Source organism: Drosophila nasuta, chromosome 3 (assembly GCF_023558535.2).
Source record: "Drosophila nasuta strain 15112-1781.00 chromosome 3, ASM2355853v1, whole genome shotgun sequence".
Taxonomy (NCBI): Eukaryota; Metazoa; Arthropoda; class Insecta; order Diptera; family Drosophilidae; genus Drosophila; species Drosophila nasuta.
Genome location: NC_083457.1, coordinates 32,679,898 through 32,694,941, shown reverse-complemented (window position 1 = coordinate 32,694,941; position 15,044 = coordinate 32,679,898). Strand labels below are relative to the sequence as shown.

Below are 15,044 nucleotides of genomic sequence, written 5' to 3'. Positions count from 1 at the left end.
TTAGTACGCTGCTCAGGCAAAATAAATCGTATCAAAATAAAGTGATACAAATATTATATGTTTTATATTCAAACAGAATTCGTGTTGCGTTTTAAATTATTTCACAATCATAAAAATAAGTGCAAATCTTTTTTTATTAACACTTTTCTGTGAATTTTAAAATACCACAATTTAATGTACTAATGCGCAGCAACACTATTAGCCGTTATCGAACTATCGATAGCGTAATACCAAAACATTGTCCCCGCACCGAGACGCGAAATTGTCGAACAAATTCGGTTGCATCGTGATATGGCCGATACAAAATCAGGCCGATACGCGAGCAGTAGTGCTGCTATATCTCCTCTGGTGCAGGGACCCGAGAATCTAGAATGCAAAAACTTTCAGGAATACCTGCGCACACGACAGACACCAGAGACATTAGAGAAATTCTATCATTATCCGCCCATTTGCTTGGCCGTCTTTCGAGAGTTGCCGGAGATTGCACGACAATTCGTAATACGCATACTATTCATCGATCAGCCAGTGCCACAGGCTGTGGTCAGTTCATGGGGCGCTCAAAAGTTTGCCAAGTAAGTGCAGCGTACTCGTTTAATGAGAATCTGGTAGATTCATCTGATTTCATTGCAGGGAACAAGCTGAGGCTACCAGCTGCCTAAGTGCATTGAATGTCTGGCGGGTCACAGCCATACCAGGTGGCCTGGCTGCCTGGGAGTTGTCGCCCACATTTAAGAAGAGCGTGCGTCAAGCGCTGATGGGCGGCGGCAAACCATGGCCCATGACTAACACGCTAGACAAGGATTCCAAACCGCGTGATATACCGTTTCTCGACTCGTATGCCATGTCCCGCTGGCGCTGCGTCCTCCACTATATGGTGGGCACCGGCGGACGCAATGGGGGCTCCGATGCCGAGGCCATTAGCCCAGATGCTGTGCGCATTTTGCTGCATGCGAATCTAATGAAGCGCGATGAACGCGGTGGCATTTCTATCACACGACAGGGATTTCAGTTCTTGTTGCTGGATACACGAGCACAGGTCTGGCACTTTATGTTGCAGTATTTGGAGACATGCGAGGAACGCGGCATCTCGCTGCCTGAATGCCTTTCGATGCTGTTCCAGCTGAGTTTTGCGACACTGGGACGCGATTACAGCTCGGAGGGCATGAGCAATCAAATGCTTACATTTCTACAGCATTTGCGTGAATTTGGTTTGGTCTATCAGCGCAAGCGCAAGGAGTGCCGCTTCTATCCCACACGTCTGGCTCTGAATGTGACCAACAAGGATGCGGCCACAGCGACTACGGCAGCGGATGAAGAGCGCATGCAGGAGCGCGGCTACATTGTAGTGGAAACCAACTATCGCGTCTATGCGTACACAGACTCACAGCTGCAGGTGGCTGTGCTGGGACTGTTCACCGAGTTGCTCTATCGTTTCCCCAATCTGGTGGTCGGCGTGCTGACACGTGATGCAGTGCGTCAGGCGTTGCGCGGCGGCATTACGGCCGAACAGATTGTCAGCTATCTGGAGCAGTATGCGCATCCCAATATGAAGCTGGTCGAGTCTGCTATCCAATCGAAATCCTGTCTACCGCCCACCGTTGTGGATCAAATCAAATTGTGGGAAATGGAACGCAATCGTTTCACCTATACCGAGGGCGTTGTCTACAATCAGTTTCTATCACAAAACGATTTTGTCACGCTGCGCGATTATGCGCAATCCATCAATATGTTGGTGTGGCAAAATGAACGCACACGCACCATGGTTGTGCAGAAGAATGGACACGACGATGTCAAGCGCTATTGGAAGAAGTACTCAAAATAAGGCGGCTAGTTAAGCGTTCCATTTCCCTCATATTTCCCTATTTTTAGTTATACCATTTAAAACAATAAGTTTAAAAGTGAGTCTAATGTTTGACCTTTGCAAGAGACAATTAATTGTATTGAGTTAAGTTGACTCTAGGCTGCAAATCGTAATAAAATGGCAAAGTTCCATATTGAAACATATTCTAGAGACTTTAATATTGCAAGCATTTTGAGTATCATTTTTTGTCAATTATTCTATTCAATTTCTCCAAGCAAATCATTTTTAAATCGCAACTTTTATGTAAATTAAATTTTTCGCTCGCCTAAACAGATATTTTTCTGACAGTCCAGCATGTCTTAAACTTCTCAAGCAAACAACTTAAATTAGGTTTATAAGTATATATAATATATAAAATACAGTACATAAACAACGTGACAGCTACACATTAAAGCTTGACAAAAATCGTACTTAAATGCAAATTGCAAAAAGGAAAAACAAAATGGAAAGTTCAGTATAGAATCGGCCGTTGGGGCATGCATAGATTATAATAGCTCTTCTTGTCCCAAAAGTCCATACCCTTCCAGCCGCACCAACCTTTAATCTGAATGGTGGCCAACTCATCAGCGCCCGTATAATGTGGATCGAGTATCAAGAACTTAGCCTGTCCCGTCTGCACACAATAATCGACTCCAATGATTGTGTGCGCCAAGACGCCGCCACCAATCATTACCGGTGTGCCCTGCGTTTGGAAATGCATCGCCAGCTCGGAGGCAATCGTTGAGAGCTCCGCTCCCGAAGCCACATGCAATATCTTCGAATCCACATTGAGGAATCCCTGCAGACACATGCTTAGCTCGGTGGAGCCAATCCATTGCGATGAGCCCACAAATGAGGCTGGTTTATCGTTGATTTTGTGCAAATATTCCTGTATTTCACGATGTGTGGGTATCGCACGCTCCGTGTAGCCCTGGAGCAGGAACCATGAGCAGATCGTCTGCAGCGAGCGATAGGCACAGCCCCAGCCCTTGTCTTGCACCTGCTGCTGCAAATAGTGATAGTAATGATAGTTGCCATTGACCAGATACTCTTTGCCATCGGTCACGCCGCTGGGTCGCACACCCAAATGCGTATTAAGTAGCGGCGTCCAGTTTGCCGTCTCGACGGCGGCCACATCAGCCACGTCAGTTTGGAAGTGACATTGATTGGCGCGCCTGAAGTACGGACGTGTTGCGGGCAAGGCGAACTGACGATGCAGACGCTTGCGTTTCTCCTGCACACTTGGCTCATCGTCGCCCAGATCCTCCAAGTAGGCACAGCTCAGGAAGTGTCCAAATTCCTGCGGATAAAAATGATAGCTGCGTGGCGTCAACAATTGGGCACCCGTTGCCGTTTCCTGCGTCTCCACGAGACGTTCGCTGAGGCATTGCTCGAATAGCCGCAAGGAACGACAGATGCTCTCGATGAGCACATCGTAGAGCCGCAATAGCTTCGTCTTTTTGCACAGTATGGCCATGGCCTCTAGCTCCAACGGCACCTGCACCTTGCTCGGTTCCTCTTGTGTGAAGCAAACGCTTAGTGCTGGTTGAGGAGCTGCATCTCCCACAGCCGGTTCTCGGGTGCGGCATCGCAGCACATCAATGTTAATCACATCGTAGTCACAGCCCACGGCGCCATTGTGCTTCACCTGCTGTGCTGCTGTAGCCAGCGACTTCTTCTTGTTGCCACTGGGTGTTTCAGCTGGCGTTGGAAGTTCAGCGATGAGATCTTCGATGCGAGATTCACTGTTGAAGCCCTTGTGCTGTGTGCCACAGTTGCTGCTCACATAGATTTTGGTCTGAGCCACATTGAAGACCAGACTGCCATCGGCCACACGCTTGCGCAGCACATGCATCTCCCTGGCAATGGCTTCCGGGGTGGGCAGTGTGTGCAAAAAGAAACCGCACTTCAAACGCGTAAAACAAAAGTCATTGAAGAGCTGTGGCGCCTCCATGACCTCATAGGGGACGTGCTCCAATTTGCCGTGCACACGGAACGATGCCTTCATGCCCACCAATGTGCCAAGTTGACATTGCAGCACGATAGGATTATCTGTGATGTCCACTGATGAAATCACTTGATTCAGATTCGCTTCGGTGTCCGTGCAGTCGCCGAAATTGACAAAACCGCACAGATCCAGTTCGGCTGGGAATTTGTGCTGGATGTGCTCATAGTTCAATTGACCTACGCTGGCCTCCACATTGAAGCTCAAGAGCAGCAAAGTGCCATCTCCATAGAATACGCCATATAAACAACCGCTGCACTGCAGCTTCACACGCTCCAGTCGCTGCAAGCATAAGGTTGAAATGTAACTAGCAACGTTTGGGAATTGCTTTTAATTATTTACCTTTAGCAGAAACGATGATATTCTCAATTTAGGAAGCATTTTTTGCTTTTTTTTTCTTTATTATTCCAAAACTAGGCGTGAAATTGAAGTATATTGAGGTACAAACTGCACAGCTGGCAAATAAACTATCGATAACATGTAAATATGTTGTTATCGCTCGCGATGTACATTTGTAGTGCCTATCGGTAATCAATGTGACCAACAGCATTAGAAGTTCAGGCTATTGGCGCTGGCAACAAATTGTTTGAATATGTAAAAAGCAAACAGCATCTTGATTACACACACATATAACATTTATTTAATAGTATAATATATATTGAATTCGGCATAGAATATAGATTCGCAAAAAACGCATTTAGTATTGAACTGAGCAAGCAGCTTTATGTTATGTACGTACTTTAGCATTACTTCACTCAATTGTTACCAGCACGATGGCGCATATTTATTATTTTCTTGGGCGTTCCCTTTCAATTTTTGCTTACTAAACGTTAATTCTATCAATGTTATACATTTATATATATTTATATACAATACAATATTCATAATTGTGTGCTATAATTGCGCTTACATTCCTAGTGCTTTCGACTTATCTGGAATATCTTGCTCTCCTCATTTCTATTTTCCTTCGATTCTTTACTAATTTACAATACATAATAAGCAATTTGTTAGATACGAGATACTACAAACTACTAGTATTATTATTTTTTTCACAATTCACTAATTCATTTTTTTCTTTGCTAATTTTGTTTGGTGTTTTGGCCAAAGAACGCAATTAAGCATACATATTTTTAATACAATCCCTTGAATATTTTAGTTATCAAATTCCTGCGGCTACCTTGTTCGTTTCGTTTCGTTTTGCCTTCATTCTATCTTTCTAACCTTTCGATTTAAAAATATTTACGTTGCAAACATTTAGATAAAACGTTAAACATGAAATTTAAAACACAAACAACCATTCCGGTGACGCTACTTCTTTTGCTTCGCAGTGAGAGTAGCGCTTGTTGCTGTTGCAGATGCTGTTGTTGTTGTGGTTGCTGCAGCTGTTGCGCTTGCTGTTGTAATGGCCGTTGGCTCCTTGCGTTGTCCCACAGCTAGTGGAACAGCACTGGTGCTTGCTGGCCTTGTCGTTGTAATCGAAGATTTTTTGGACGCATCACTTTTGACTGCAAGTTGGAATCTCGTTAGCAATCTATTATGAGTTGGAATGCACTATTGACACTTACCCATCTCGGACTTTTTAGCTTTATTGAGCTGCTGTTCTTTTGACGAGGGCTTCTCCAAAGTTTGCGTAGGCGATGAGGATGATTCACCCTCCGCATACTCTTCAATAGCCGGCATAAAGCCCTCTGAGACGCTGCTACTATCCTGCGTACTTGTAGGCGAATCTTTCTCCTCTGCAATTCGTGGCAAGAGCTCACAGCTGCTTTGTAATGCCCCCACATTGTTCGTTGTTTGGTTATCAGCTACAACCGGTGTTCCACCAACTGTTGCTGCAACTGCTGTCACCGCTTGCGTTGTCGCCTGCCTTTGAGATTCCTCTGAATTGCTGCTTAACTGTTGTAGTTGCTGCTGCTGTACGGTCCCAGCTCCAGTTGCAGCTGCTCCAGCTGCGGGGCGCCAGGTACCAGCAACAACGCGTGGATGCTGATGCTGTGTCTGCTGTTTGATGGGCGGCGAGCAGCATAGTGGCGAAATTTTTGTCTCAGCACTGCGTGGATGCAAGCGATCTGGCGACAAAGCGCGTCGCAACAACGGTGAACTTGGCTCCGCAGATTTAGTGCGTGCAAAACCCGCTTTCTTGCTGCTCGCACTCACCGCCGTCTGCAGTGTGGGCAGCGTGCTGCCCGGACTATAGGACTGTGTGGTATTTGAGGCCCCCGGTTGATGACCCACCAGCGGAAAGGCCAGCGGGGATGGCGAGCGAGTGGGCGACGATGGCAACGGTGATGGTGAAGGCGTGCGTGCTAGCGGTGATAGCGGTATATGGCCAACCGATTTGCGGCGATTGGGCAATGCATTGCTACTTGAAGTGTGCAGTGTCTTGAGGCCGCCACCCGCTGCACCCGAGCCTCCAGTGCCACCAGACCCAGTGGCAGCTGCATGCAATTTGTGCTTCAGACCATGCAATGTTGATGGACGCTGATACAGCTGCGGCACGACACCAGTGGGCGAAACTAAACAAGAAGAGCATGACTATTAATATCAGTTCTATACTTTTAAGCAACGTCATCAAAAACGCACCTGGCACATTGCCCACAGATGTGGCACTATTTCCGACCACGGCGCCCACATGTGGCAGCAGGACAACGGGACTGGACGGTGGCAGCGGCAGTTGCACGCTCAATGCGGCGACAGGTGCAGCAATTATGGCATTATTTCCATTGCCATTGCCATTACCATTACCATTGCCATTAGAACCGGTGGGCGTGTTGGGTGACGACGACGATGGCGACGTGGATTGTGAGGATGAGTTGGCTGCCGATTGACAGCAGCTGCTGCTGTGATACGACGAGTCCAGCGGTGAGAGATTGCGCGCCGATGGCGTGGTGGGTGAACTGGTGCCTGCCGAGTACTGTAAGAAATTTAAGGGATAATTAAAGAACTGTTATATATTCTGCAAATATTGCTTATACATAAAAAAACAAGTAAGAAAGCTTGCTCGACTGTGAGATACCTGCTACCCATTTTCAGACAAAGCAACTAGTAGTATGTTAAGTATGCGTTTTTGCCTATAGAAACGTATTTCTTATCTAATTAATGTGATCATAAAATAAATCAGAAGTCATAAAAGCTATAGTAGTTATTGTCTGTACAAAAATTGGGAGTCTCTAGCTCCTTTAATCTCCGAGATCTGGTGTTTCTGGGATGTTGACGCTGATCAATATACTTTGTAGGATAGGAGTTGCTTCCTTCTGGATGCTGTGTATGCAAATTTCACATGTAATTTCACTTCTTAATAGATCATAATAAATAACTTAATTTACATTAAGGTTTCTTCAAGCATTTGATGAACAAGGGCTAAATTTTGCAGTATTTTATAACTAAGCCCACAATATTTTATGCTCATATTTTACTAAATAACTAATCAGTAAATTGACATTAATTTTCCCGCATAGTTTTGCTTCAATTAATTATTAAAATGTGACTCACCTGTTGCATCTCGGCATTGGCACGTTTACTGCTGATGCGGCGGAACAACGAAGTCTTGCGCTTCTTGTCGTGCTCCCGCTTCGTCTGCTTCTTCTGGCGATTCAGACCTTTTTTGGCCAATTTACTCTGCATTAAATCACGCTTTCGACCACCGCTCTGGATGCTAGTGTGCTCCAACGGCGTGGCTCTCAAGGTGACATGCTCGCCACCGCTGAGTAGCAGCTGCAACACCTGAGTGTGGAACAAACCCTGCACCGCCTCGCCATTCACATGCGTGATGAGATCCGCTGGTCGCAGTCCTGCCTCAAATGCTGGACTGCCCTCATCGACAGCCATGACCAGATGGTGCATGGTATAGAAGTCTGTGTCACCATAATACACGCGTATAGTGTGCACGGTGAAGCCAAAACCACGCGGACCGCGACGTATAATGATGGGCGGCTTGAGATTGGTCACCAGCGGAGATAGCTCACGACAAGGTGATGTATCCCTTGAGCTGGCAGTGCTCGAACCATTGCCACCACCACCAGCACTACCTGGTGACTGAATGCCACACAGCTGCGCTGCCAATTGAGTGTTATCCAGTGACGACATTAAAGACAGCCCCAAGGCAGAGGCGGACTTGACAATCGAACGCGAACGATGATGCTTGACGCCATAGGAGGAGGGTCCGCTACTGCAGCTGCCATCCATAGACTTCGGTTGATGTTGCAACGCCAATGGCGACTGCTCACGTATGTTCATGTTCTCCGTGGAGGAGCTGCCAGCACTGATGGTCTCATCCTCAATCGAGATGGAGAACCGTGGCAAAATATCGCGTGCACAGACGCCCTTGCGCTTGCGATTGATCTGGGGCGAGAAGTCGTCGCTGTCCGTTTGCGAACTCTCCGGTGTGCTGCGCGAGAAACTGCTCACGCTCGTCTGAGGCTGTGGCGTCGCTGTGGACGACTGAGTCGGTGGTGGCGGCGTTGCCGGTGTGCTAATGATCGTGGTGGTGTTCGGTGGCATGCTATGACGCTGCTGCAGACGCACTGCTGCCGGCGTCGTTGGCTGTTGCAGGTAATGCTTGAGCATGCGCAGCTCGGCATCGTTGCCAATGGTCACATTGTGCAGCAGTTCCGGCAGAAACTCGCTATCCGGTGTAGACGGCACCTTCAAACAGCTGGATGAGAGCTGCAAGTAAAGAGTACAAATTAGTTCAAGTTCAAAATGTAGAGGTAAACATCTTTTTTTGGAATACTCACATCCAGTTTACGCAACTGTGGCGTATTCAAGAACTTGTTGACCACACCCGAGTCTTGGGCAACAGCTGTTGACTTGAGCTTGGGCAGCGCACCCGTCGATGATGTCGCCAGCATTGTGGATGCCGAGACAGTTTCCTGGGCACGCGATGGCAACGTGGTCAGTGTTGGCGTCGCCTTGAAGCCATCTGTCGATGTGGGCGTGGCATGACGTGACCAGCTATAGTGTTGCTTGCGATATTGTGGCGTATAAGAGTTGAAGCTGCCAATGACGGGCGTATCATCAGTGTCATCGGTGTCCTCGCCGCCCAAATCATGATTATAGCGATCCATGCGAGCTGCAAAATATGAAATTAATATAAAGAAAAGAAGAATTTTAGGTATACTCACTATCAAAATAGCTGGTGTCATCCTCATGCGACAATTGCGGCACAAACTCGGCCTTTTGCCGCAGCAGCGAGTTCCAGTCCATGCCCTGGAAATAGACATGCTCCTTCACTTCCAATGCACCCGTTTGTGTGCCAAGACGATCGCGTGGATTCTGCTGCAGCAGCTGGGTGATAATATCCTTCGCTTCCGATTGCACTGGCCAGTCCTCGCTATCGGGCCACTCGATGTCATCGTTGACAGTGTGCGCAAACAGCTCCTCAGCGGTTTCCCCAAAGAATGGCACACATCCAATAAGAAACTCGTACAAAATTATGCCCATGGACCACCAATCAACGGGTTTGCCATAACCCTGGCGTAGAATCACCTCAGGCGCAATATACTCCGGGGTGCCATACACCTGAAAGCAAGACGATAAAATTAAAGAAAACGTATAATGAATTTGAACAGGTTTAAAGGGAAGCTATAAATATAAATTAAACTTGACTTGACCTATATAATTGCTTAAAATTATATGTAAATTACAAAATGTAGTTTATTTGCTGTAAATCCTTTGCATTGCATAATTCGGATTATTGCGTTTGTATAAAATAAATGTTTAAATAATCGCACAACTGTTTTAATCCAGTTAAAAGCTGTTCATTTGCAACGTTTATCAGCTCAACAAAAGTATTGTACGATCACTGTGAGTGACACACATCCGTTTAAAGTAAAAATAAACACAAAAATGTGTTTATTTAAGTTACACATTGCAGATAATTTCATTTTTACTGATTATATACTTTGTGAAATTTGTAACCCTTTTCACAGTCTCCACAACGTACAAAGATCAAGTTCATATAAATAGAAATGTGAAATGCTCACCTGTTTATCAGAAAACTGCCGCGTTTCAGAGTCAATGTAACCTTCGTACAAATTGGTGGCCAACGACATGAGACCCATTTTCGAAAGACCAAAATCGGTGAGCTTGATGTGGCCCAAGGCTGTGATTAACAAATTGTCCGGCTTGAGATCGCGATGGACAATGCCATAGCTATGCAGATATTCCACGGCTAATACTGTTTCGGCGAAATAGAAGCGCGCCATGTCCGCTGGCAGTGGTCCGATGTTCTTGAGCAGCGTGCCGCAGTCGCCGCCCTCGACATACTCCATGACCAGGCACAGATGCTTCTTCGTTTCAAAGGAGCAGTACATGCTGACCACAAAGGGATTATCGGCAAACGACAAGATGTCACGCTCGGCAAACACTTGCTCCACCTGATTGCGCAATATGAGATTATTCTTGTTGATCTTCTTCATTGCAAAGCGCTGGCGCGTCGTCTTGTGCTTCACCAGATAGACTGCACCATAAGCGCCATTTGAGATCAGTTTCGCAATGTCAAAGTCGTTCTCATGCGGCAGCGGTTGCTGCTGCTGTTGTTGCTGCTGTTGTTGTTGCTGCTGTTGCTGTTGCACAACCGTTGCCTCGGCGGATGCGTTGAGTTGACTGATAGCCAAGGCAAAACTTGGAGTCGAATGACCATCGCATGCCACAGGCGTTTGCGGCGGTTGCTGTGGCAACATTGGCTGTGGCGTGCAACTGCCGCTGCCACCCGAATTGCTGGCATCCAGCGTAATGCTGTCCAGCGTTAGACTACTCAGCTGCTTGGCCGCACAGGTGAGCGGAGAATTGAGTAGCAGTGCTCCAGGTTGTGTCTCCAGCAGCTTATCGCCCGTCACTTGCTCCGCGCACATTTGCTGCGTCTCACGCAGCTCCTGCTGCAACTCGGCAATGGGATCACGATTCAGGCCCAGCTTGTGAATGATGTATTGCGGTATATCCGCTTTAATCACAGGCATGGCCTTGGCATGTCCCTCGGCCGCCTCCAGGAGTTCGTAGAACTCTTGTGGATCGAACTCCAAGCATTCCAGCAAACGCGCTGGTCGCGAGATGATTAACAGCAACTTTTTGATGACACCACTCAATTCTGCGGCAGCTTCCGGTGACTTCTCTTTTGTCTCGAGCAGCAAACGCTCTAGATTCTCGCTCAGCTCATAGAAATACTGTGCGGTTATCAGCTTGGCCTCCGATTTGTGCAGACAATCACGAGCCATCTCCAAGACCTGATGATGCACAAAGCTGAAAAAAGAATATACAAATTTAATAAGGTAACATTTGAGATTGAAATCTTCAGCTTACCGCACGATGGGTTGCGAATCTCGAAAACTGTTGCAAGCGGCGCTTTTGTTCTCATTAATGAAATGCTTTAGTCGCTCCTCCATCTGTTGCGTGGCCTTCGGAAAGCGTTCCTTGTACAGCGTGTTCATAACAGCAATCTCATTGTCCACCACAGGCGAACGCGATGGACTCGATAGCGAGCGTGAGCGTGGACGAAAATAGGGCGACATGCGGCCACCAGAATTGCCTGGCACCGATGTCATTGAGGCATTGGCGCTATTGTTCCCGCTACCGCTGCCACTGCCACTGCCACTGCCGCTGCTGTGACCCTGGCCATGGCCATGGCCACCGCAAGTGGCGCTCAGTTCGGCACAGCAATTGATGCAGGCGATCGGTGGTTTCAATGGCTGTGGCTGCAGCTGGGCGAGTTTGGGGGCATGCTGCTGTTGCTGTTGCGGCTTGTGCGTGGCCAGCAAGAGAGCGCAGTGCTTGGGGCAATGCTGCTTCAAATGCTCCGCACAACAGGCGCCAGCGGCAACGGCAGCGGCATCCTCCTGACCCGGCGGAATGTTGTGCGGTAAATGGTTGAGCGCCTCCTGACTGGAGCATTGCGACTAAACAAAATAGAAATTAGCGATAAATTGAACAATTGCAACTGACAAGCGATGAAGCTGTCTTACAGATAGATTGGAGCTGCCTGGCGTGGTTCCATAGCCCGAAGAGGGCAATGATGCCACAGACCAGCGTCTGCCATCGACAACGCCGCGACACGAAGCAATGCGTTTAATGGGCGCAAATGCAAATTGCATCGGCGAGTTGAGTCGTGGACTGTCCACCGGACTGGCCGAATACGGGGAATGGGCACGCGAACCGGCGGCCACAGCTGCTGCATTCGTCACCAGACTGAGACGATGATGGGCCACACCACTGGAGCCACTGGCACCGCTGCCGGATCCAGAGCCGCGCATGACAACGCCATGCAAATGATGATGCTTGGACAGCGCAATGCCGCTGCCCGATCGCGAGATATTGAGGCCAGGCGAAGGCACCGCAGGCACAGCAACGGGCATGGTTGGGACTTGCGGAGCACAGAGCTCATGGCGGAAATAGTTGCCAGTCAAACAGGGCGCCGACTTGCCCAGCGACGAGTGACGCATGCGCAGCAGATTTGATGCTTCTAAAGAAAGCGAATAAAATTGAACTTAAAACTAGTTTCTCAGTAATCTTAGTCAGACTTACCGCTGCTCACTGCACGCATCGAATTCGTGTGCTGCTGATAGGAGATCTTGCGCAAGAGAGCCGTGTAACCACGCGAATGCAACGAACTTGAGCTGCCGGATAAGCCGCCAGAAGAGCTTTTCGTGAGATTGAGATTGCGCATTAGCGACGAACCATTATTGCTATTATCCATGATGCCCAATTTGGCCGGCGATGCGGGCAGCAGCTCAACGCCACTGCTGACATCAGCGACCGCTGCCAACGAGGAACACGTTGATGCATTTGCTGCATGGCCAGTTGTCAATGAGGAGGCAGCCGCCGCAATAGCTGCAGCTGCCTCTTGCTCCGAATCATCAAAGATGAGCACACGCGCCGAGTAACTGGACTGGGGACGAATGCGCGATAGATTCGCCGAGTTCATTTGCCGCTTGGCCACCGGACTGACGCCACTGCTGCTGCTGCTGTTGATGGTTAGATCGCAAATGGCGCTGGCATCGCTGGCATCAATTTCGCTGGCAATGCTGCGATTGATGAACTCCTGCTGCTGCTGCTCCAATGTTGAGTCGTCGCATTTCTGTGGGGTTGATGTCGAGATTTTGTTGCTGCATATTGTGCTCGTTGTTGCTGCTGCTGATGCGGTTGTTGTTGTTGCTGCCATTGATGTTGCACTTTTTGTAGACAGTGCCGATGACGACGGCGACGCCGACGCGAAAGTCTCCTGGCGACTCATGATGATGTTTTTAGTTAGCTGCTTTGGCGCCTAACAAACTTGCATATTGCTGTAGTTGTTGTTGTCGATGCTGATGTTGCTGTTGTTATTGCTGCTACTTCGTTTGCTGCTACTGCTGCTGCTGCTGTTATTCAATTGATTAATGTTACTGAGCATGGCGGCATTCGGCTGCTTTTGCTGTTGCTGCTTCTGTTATTGCTCTGTTGCTGTAAATGACCAAAAAGAGTAATTAGCATCGAGAGAGATAACAATGTCGCCCCAGACACTGGCAATTGATTTGACAAACAACACACACAAACAAGACGAGCAACAAATTTGACAAAAAAAAAAACAAAAAAATTAGTTTTATTTTCACTGTTGAATTTTCATTTTCACACACGTCAATGGAAAATTCAATATATGTAAATCAACACATAGACACACAAATGCATATAAAATAGTTCAGCAGCAGCTACTGAAAGAGTGATCACAAAATACAATATACTATATTGTATACAGTGTGCCAATAAAGTGTTCGTACGTCTGCTATTTATAACCTTATTGACTTGAAAAATTAACATGTACAAGGTAAAATAAATATCAATGTTGTTGCAAATTGTTTTTTCATTTTATTATGCACAATTTAGTCAATTTGATAGTTAATCTCCAGCTAATAGAGACTTTGCACGAGAAATGTATAAAAAAAATAATAATAAAAAATATATATATATACATTCAGTGTCAACGCACGATATACCATTCATGTTATATTTACTATATATGTATACAATATTATTGCAGAAATTAAATTGATACTAGTAAAAAATATATTGTATAATCTACATGTGTGTGTACATATCTGAGATATACTGTAATTACAGAGCAGAGGTAATTGTTGTTGTGTAGAGTATTAAGAAAGTGGGCATAGAATGTGCAATGTGATTATTATTATTGTTTAGTTGTCGTAGTCACGACGTCGACGGCTGGTCTGCGGTTATCAGTTGAGTGTTCCGAGTTTGTTTTTATTTTATTTATGTATGTTTAGTGGCACTTATTTACACACACGCACATACACAGATGCAATATATTTAACTGTGCCTCTTTCTCTCGCCTTCTCGCTCACTCTCACACTATGAATATGCCACACACTGTATAAATGTTTAAATTTTTGCTCGTGCGATAATTGAATTTGTATTTGTATTTTGCCAAGTGGTGGTTTATGCCGTCAAGGGCAGTGTTGGGGCCTATTTAAAGGATTTGACGCACAATAAAATTCAACAAAATAAAGTCGAGTTAATTGCGTTCACAGGCCGCAACAACAATGACACATACATTTGTCATTCAGCGGCTACTCTGCTCCACACACCTCGAAAAACAAGGCAAATACATCCTTATATTGTTGTTCTCCAAACACACAGGGCGTGTGTAGGTGTTGGGGTCGCTGTGTATGTCTGGCTGTGTGCCGATGGTCGGTGGTCTCCTTATGGGTCGCCCACTGACTGCCTTGTACGCACACGCATACAATTACGCCACAGACACGCACTCTTGGTCACACTCTCACATACACTCACATAGAGAGTAAGTAGGTGTGGGGCAACAATTGATTGTTACACACACACAACATACACGACACACACGTTACATGCACTTTGTGTATATTATTTTTTTGCTCATTACATGATATTTGCAGCAAGTATTTGCGGACGCGCACACGCATGTGCACCGCACGCACAACGAAATAGAAACAACTACTTATTAAAAATAGATTTTTAATAGGCAACTAGAGCGACGAAAAATCGTTGTAACAATATCAATTGCTTTTTTTGTATGATGTTACGGTCACACTCAACTCAACTGAGTTGGGGATGATAAGCACTGTGTGTGCAAACACGATAGTAGTACTCCCAGCGATAAAAAGGGTATCGTATATCGACTAAATGTCATCGTTTTGAGTCTCTGGTTTCTATTAGTCGATTAACTAATCATATACAGGG

The 15,044-nt window shown here is 46.6% G+C and overlaps 3 protein-coding genes across 5 annotated transcripts; 1 reads left to right on the top strand and 2 right to left on the bottom strand.

Annotated features, from left to right (window-relative positions):
• Positions 1–60: 60 nt before the first annotated feature.
• On the top strand, positions 61–2,010 carry LOC132789242 (general transcription factor IIH subunit 4). The gene is made up of 2 exons (XM_060797127.1): positions 61–572; positions 631–2,010. Exons 1-2 carry the CDS (start codon positions 292–294, stop codon positions 1,820–1,822), a joined length of 1,473 nt encoding a protein of 490 aa, XP_060653110.1. The 5' UTR covers positions 61–291; the 3' UTR covers positions 1,823–2,010.
• A 120-nt stretch (positions 2,011–2,130) lies between these two features.
• Positions 2,131–4,315, bottom strand: LOC132789238 (probable Ufm1-specific protease 2). Its single transcript, XM_060797122.1, has 2 exons — positions 4,188–4,315; positions 2,131–4,127 (listed from the first exon to the last, which is right to left on the bottom strand). Exons 1-2 carry the CDS (start codon positions 4,224–4,226, stop codon positions 2,313–2,315), a joined length of 1,854 nt encoding a protein of 617 aa, XP_060653105.1. The 5' UTR covers positions 4,227–4,315; the 3' UTR covers positions 2,131–2,312.
• Positions 4,316–4,462: 147 nt separating this feature from the next.
• Positions 4,463–14,895, bottom strand: LOC132789233 (microtubule-associated serine/threonine-protein kinase 3). 3 transcript variants are annotated; one of them, XM_060797108.1, is made up of 11 exons: positions 14,383–14,895; positions 12,363–13,277; positions 11,804–12,300; positions 11,145–11,737; positions 9,830–11,084; positions 8,969–9,365; positions 8,582–8,916; positions 7,338–8,510; positions 6,429–6,759; positions 5,411–6,361; positions 4,463–5,350 (listed from the first exon to the last, which is right to left on the bottom strand). In XM_060797108.1, the coding sequence occupies exons 2-11, from the start codon at positions 13,069–13,071 to the stop codon at positions 5,154–5,156; spliced, it is 6,438 nt and encodes a 2,145-aa protein (XP_060653091.1). In that variant the 5' UTR covers positions 13,072–13,277; positions 14,383–14,895; the 3' UTR covers positions 4,463–5,153. The 3 variants fall into 3 exon arrangements, with proteins under 3 accessions (XP_060653091.1, XP_060653092.1, XP_060653093.1); XM_060797109.1 differs by having other exon boundaries at positions 14,417–14,895; XM_060797110.1 differs by having other exon boundaries at positions 14,728–14,895.
• Between the last annotated feature and the right edge of the window lie 149 nt (positions 14,896–15,044).

Excerpts from the sequence above, each read along its gene's own strand:
- LOC132789238 (XM_060797122.1), bottom strand. The coding sequence starts at position 4,226 with ATGCTTCCTAAATTGAGAATATCATCGTTTCTGCTAAAG. Across the intron at positions 4,128-4,187 it reads TATCATCGTTTCTGCTAAAG|CGACTGGAGCGTGTGAAGCT; the intron begins GTAAATAATTAA and ends TTATGCTTGCAG.
- LOC132789242 (XM_060797127.1), top strand. The coding sequence starts at position 292 with ATGGCCGATACAAAATCAGGCCGATACGCGAGCAGTAGTGCTGCTATA. Across the intron at positions 573-630 it reads GGCGCTCAAAAGTTTGCCAA|GGAACAAGCTGAGGCTACCA; the intron begins GTAAGTGCAGCG and ends ATTTCATTGCAG.
- LOC132789233 (XM_060797108.1), bottom strand. The coding sequence starts at position 13,071 with ATGAGTCGCCAGGAGACTTTCGCGTCGGCGTCGCCGTCGTCATCGGCA. Across the intron at positions 9,366-9,829 it reads GGCAGTTTTCTGATAAACAG|GTGTATGGCACCCCGGAGTA; the intron begins GTGAGCATTTCA and ends TCTTGCTTTCAG. Across the intron at positions 6,362-6,428 it reads ATCTGTGGGCAATGTGCCAG|TTTCGCCCACTGGTGTCGTG; the intron begins GTGCGTTTTTGA and ends CTTCTTGTTTAG.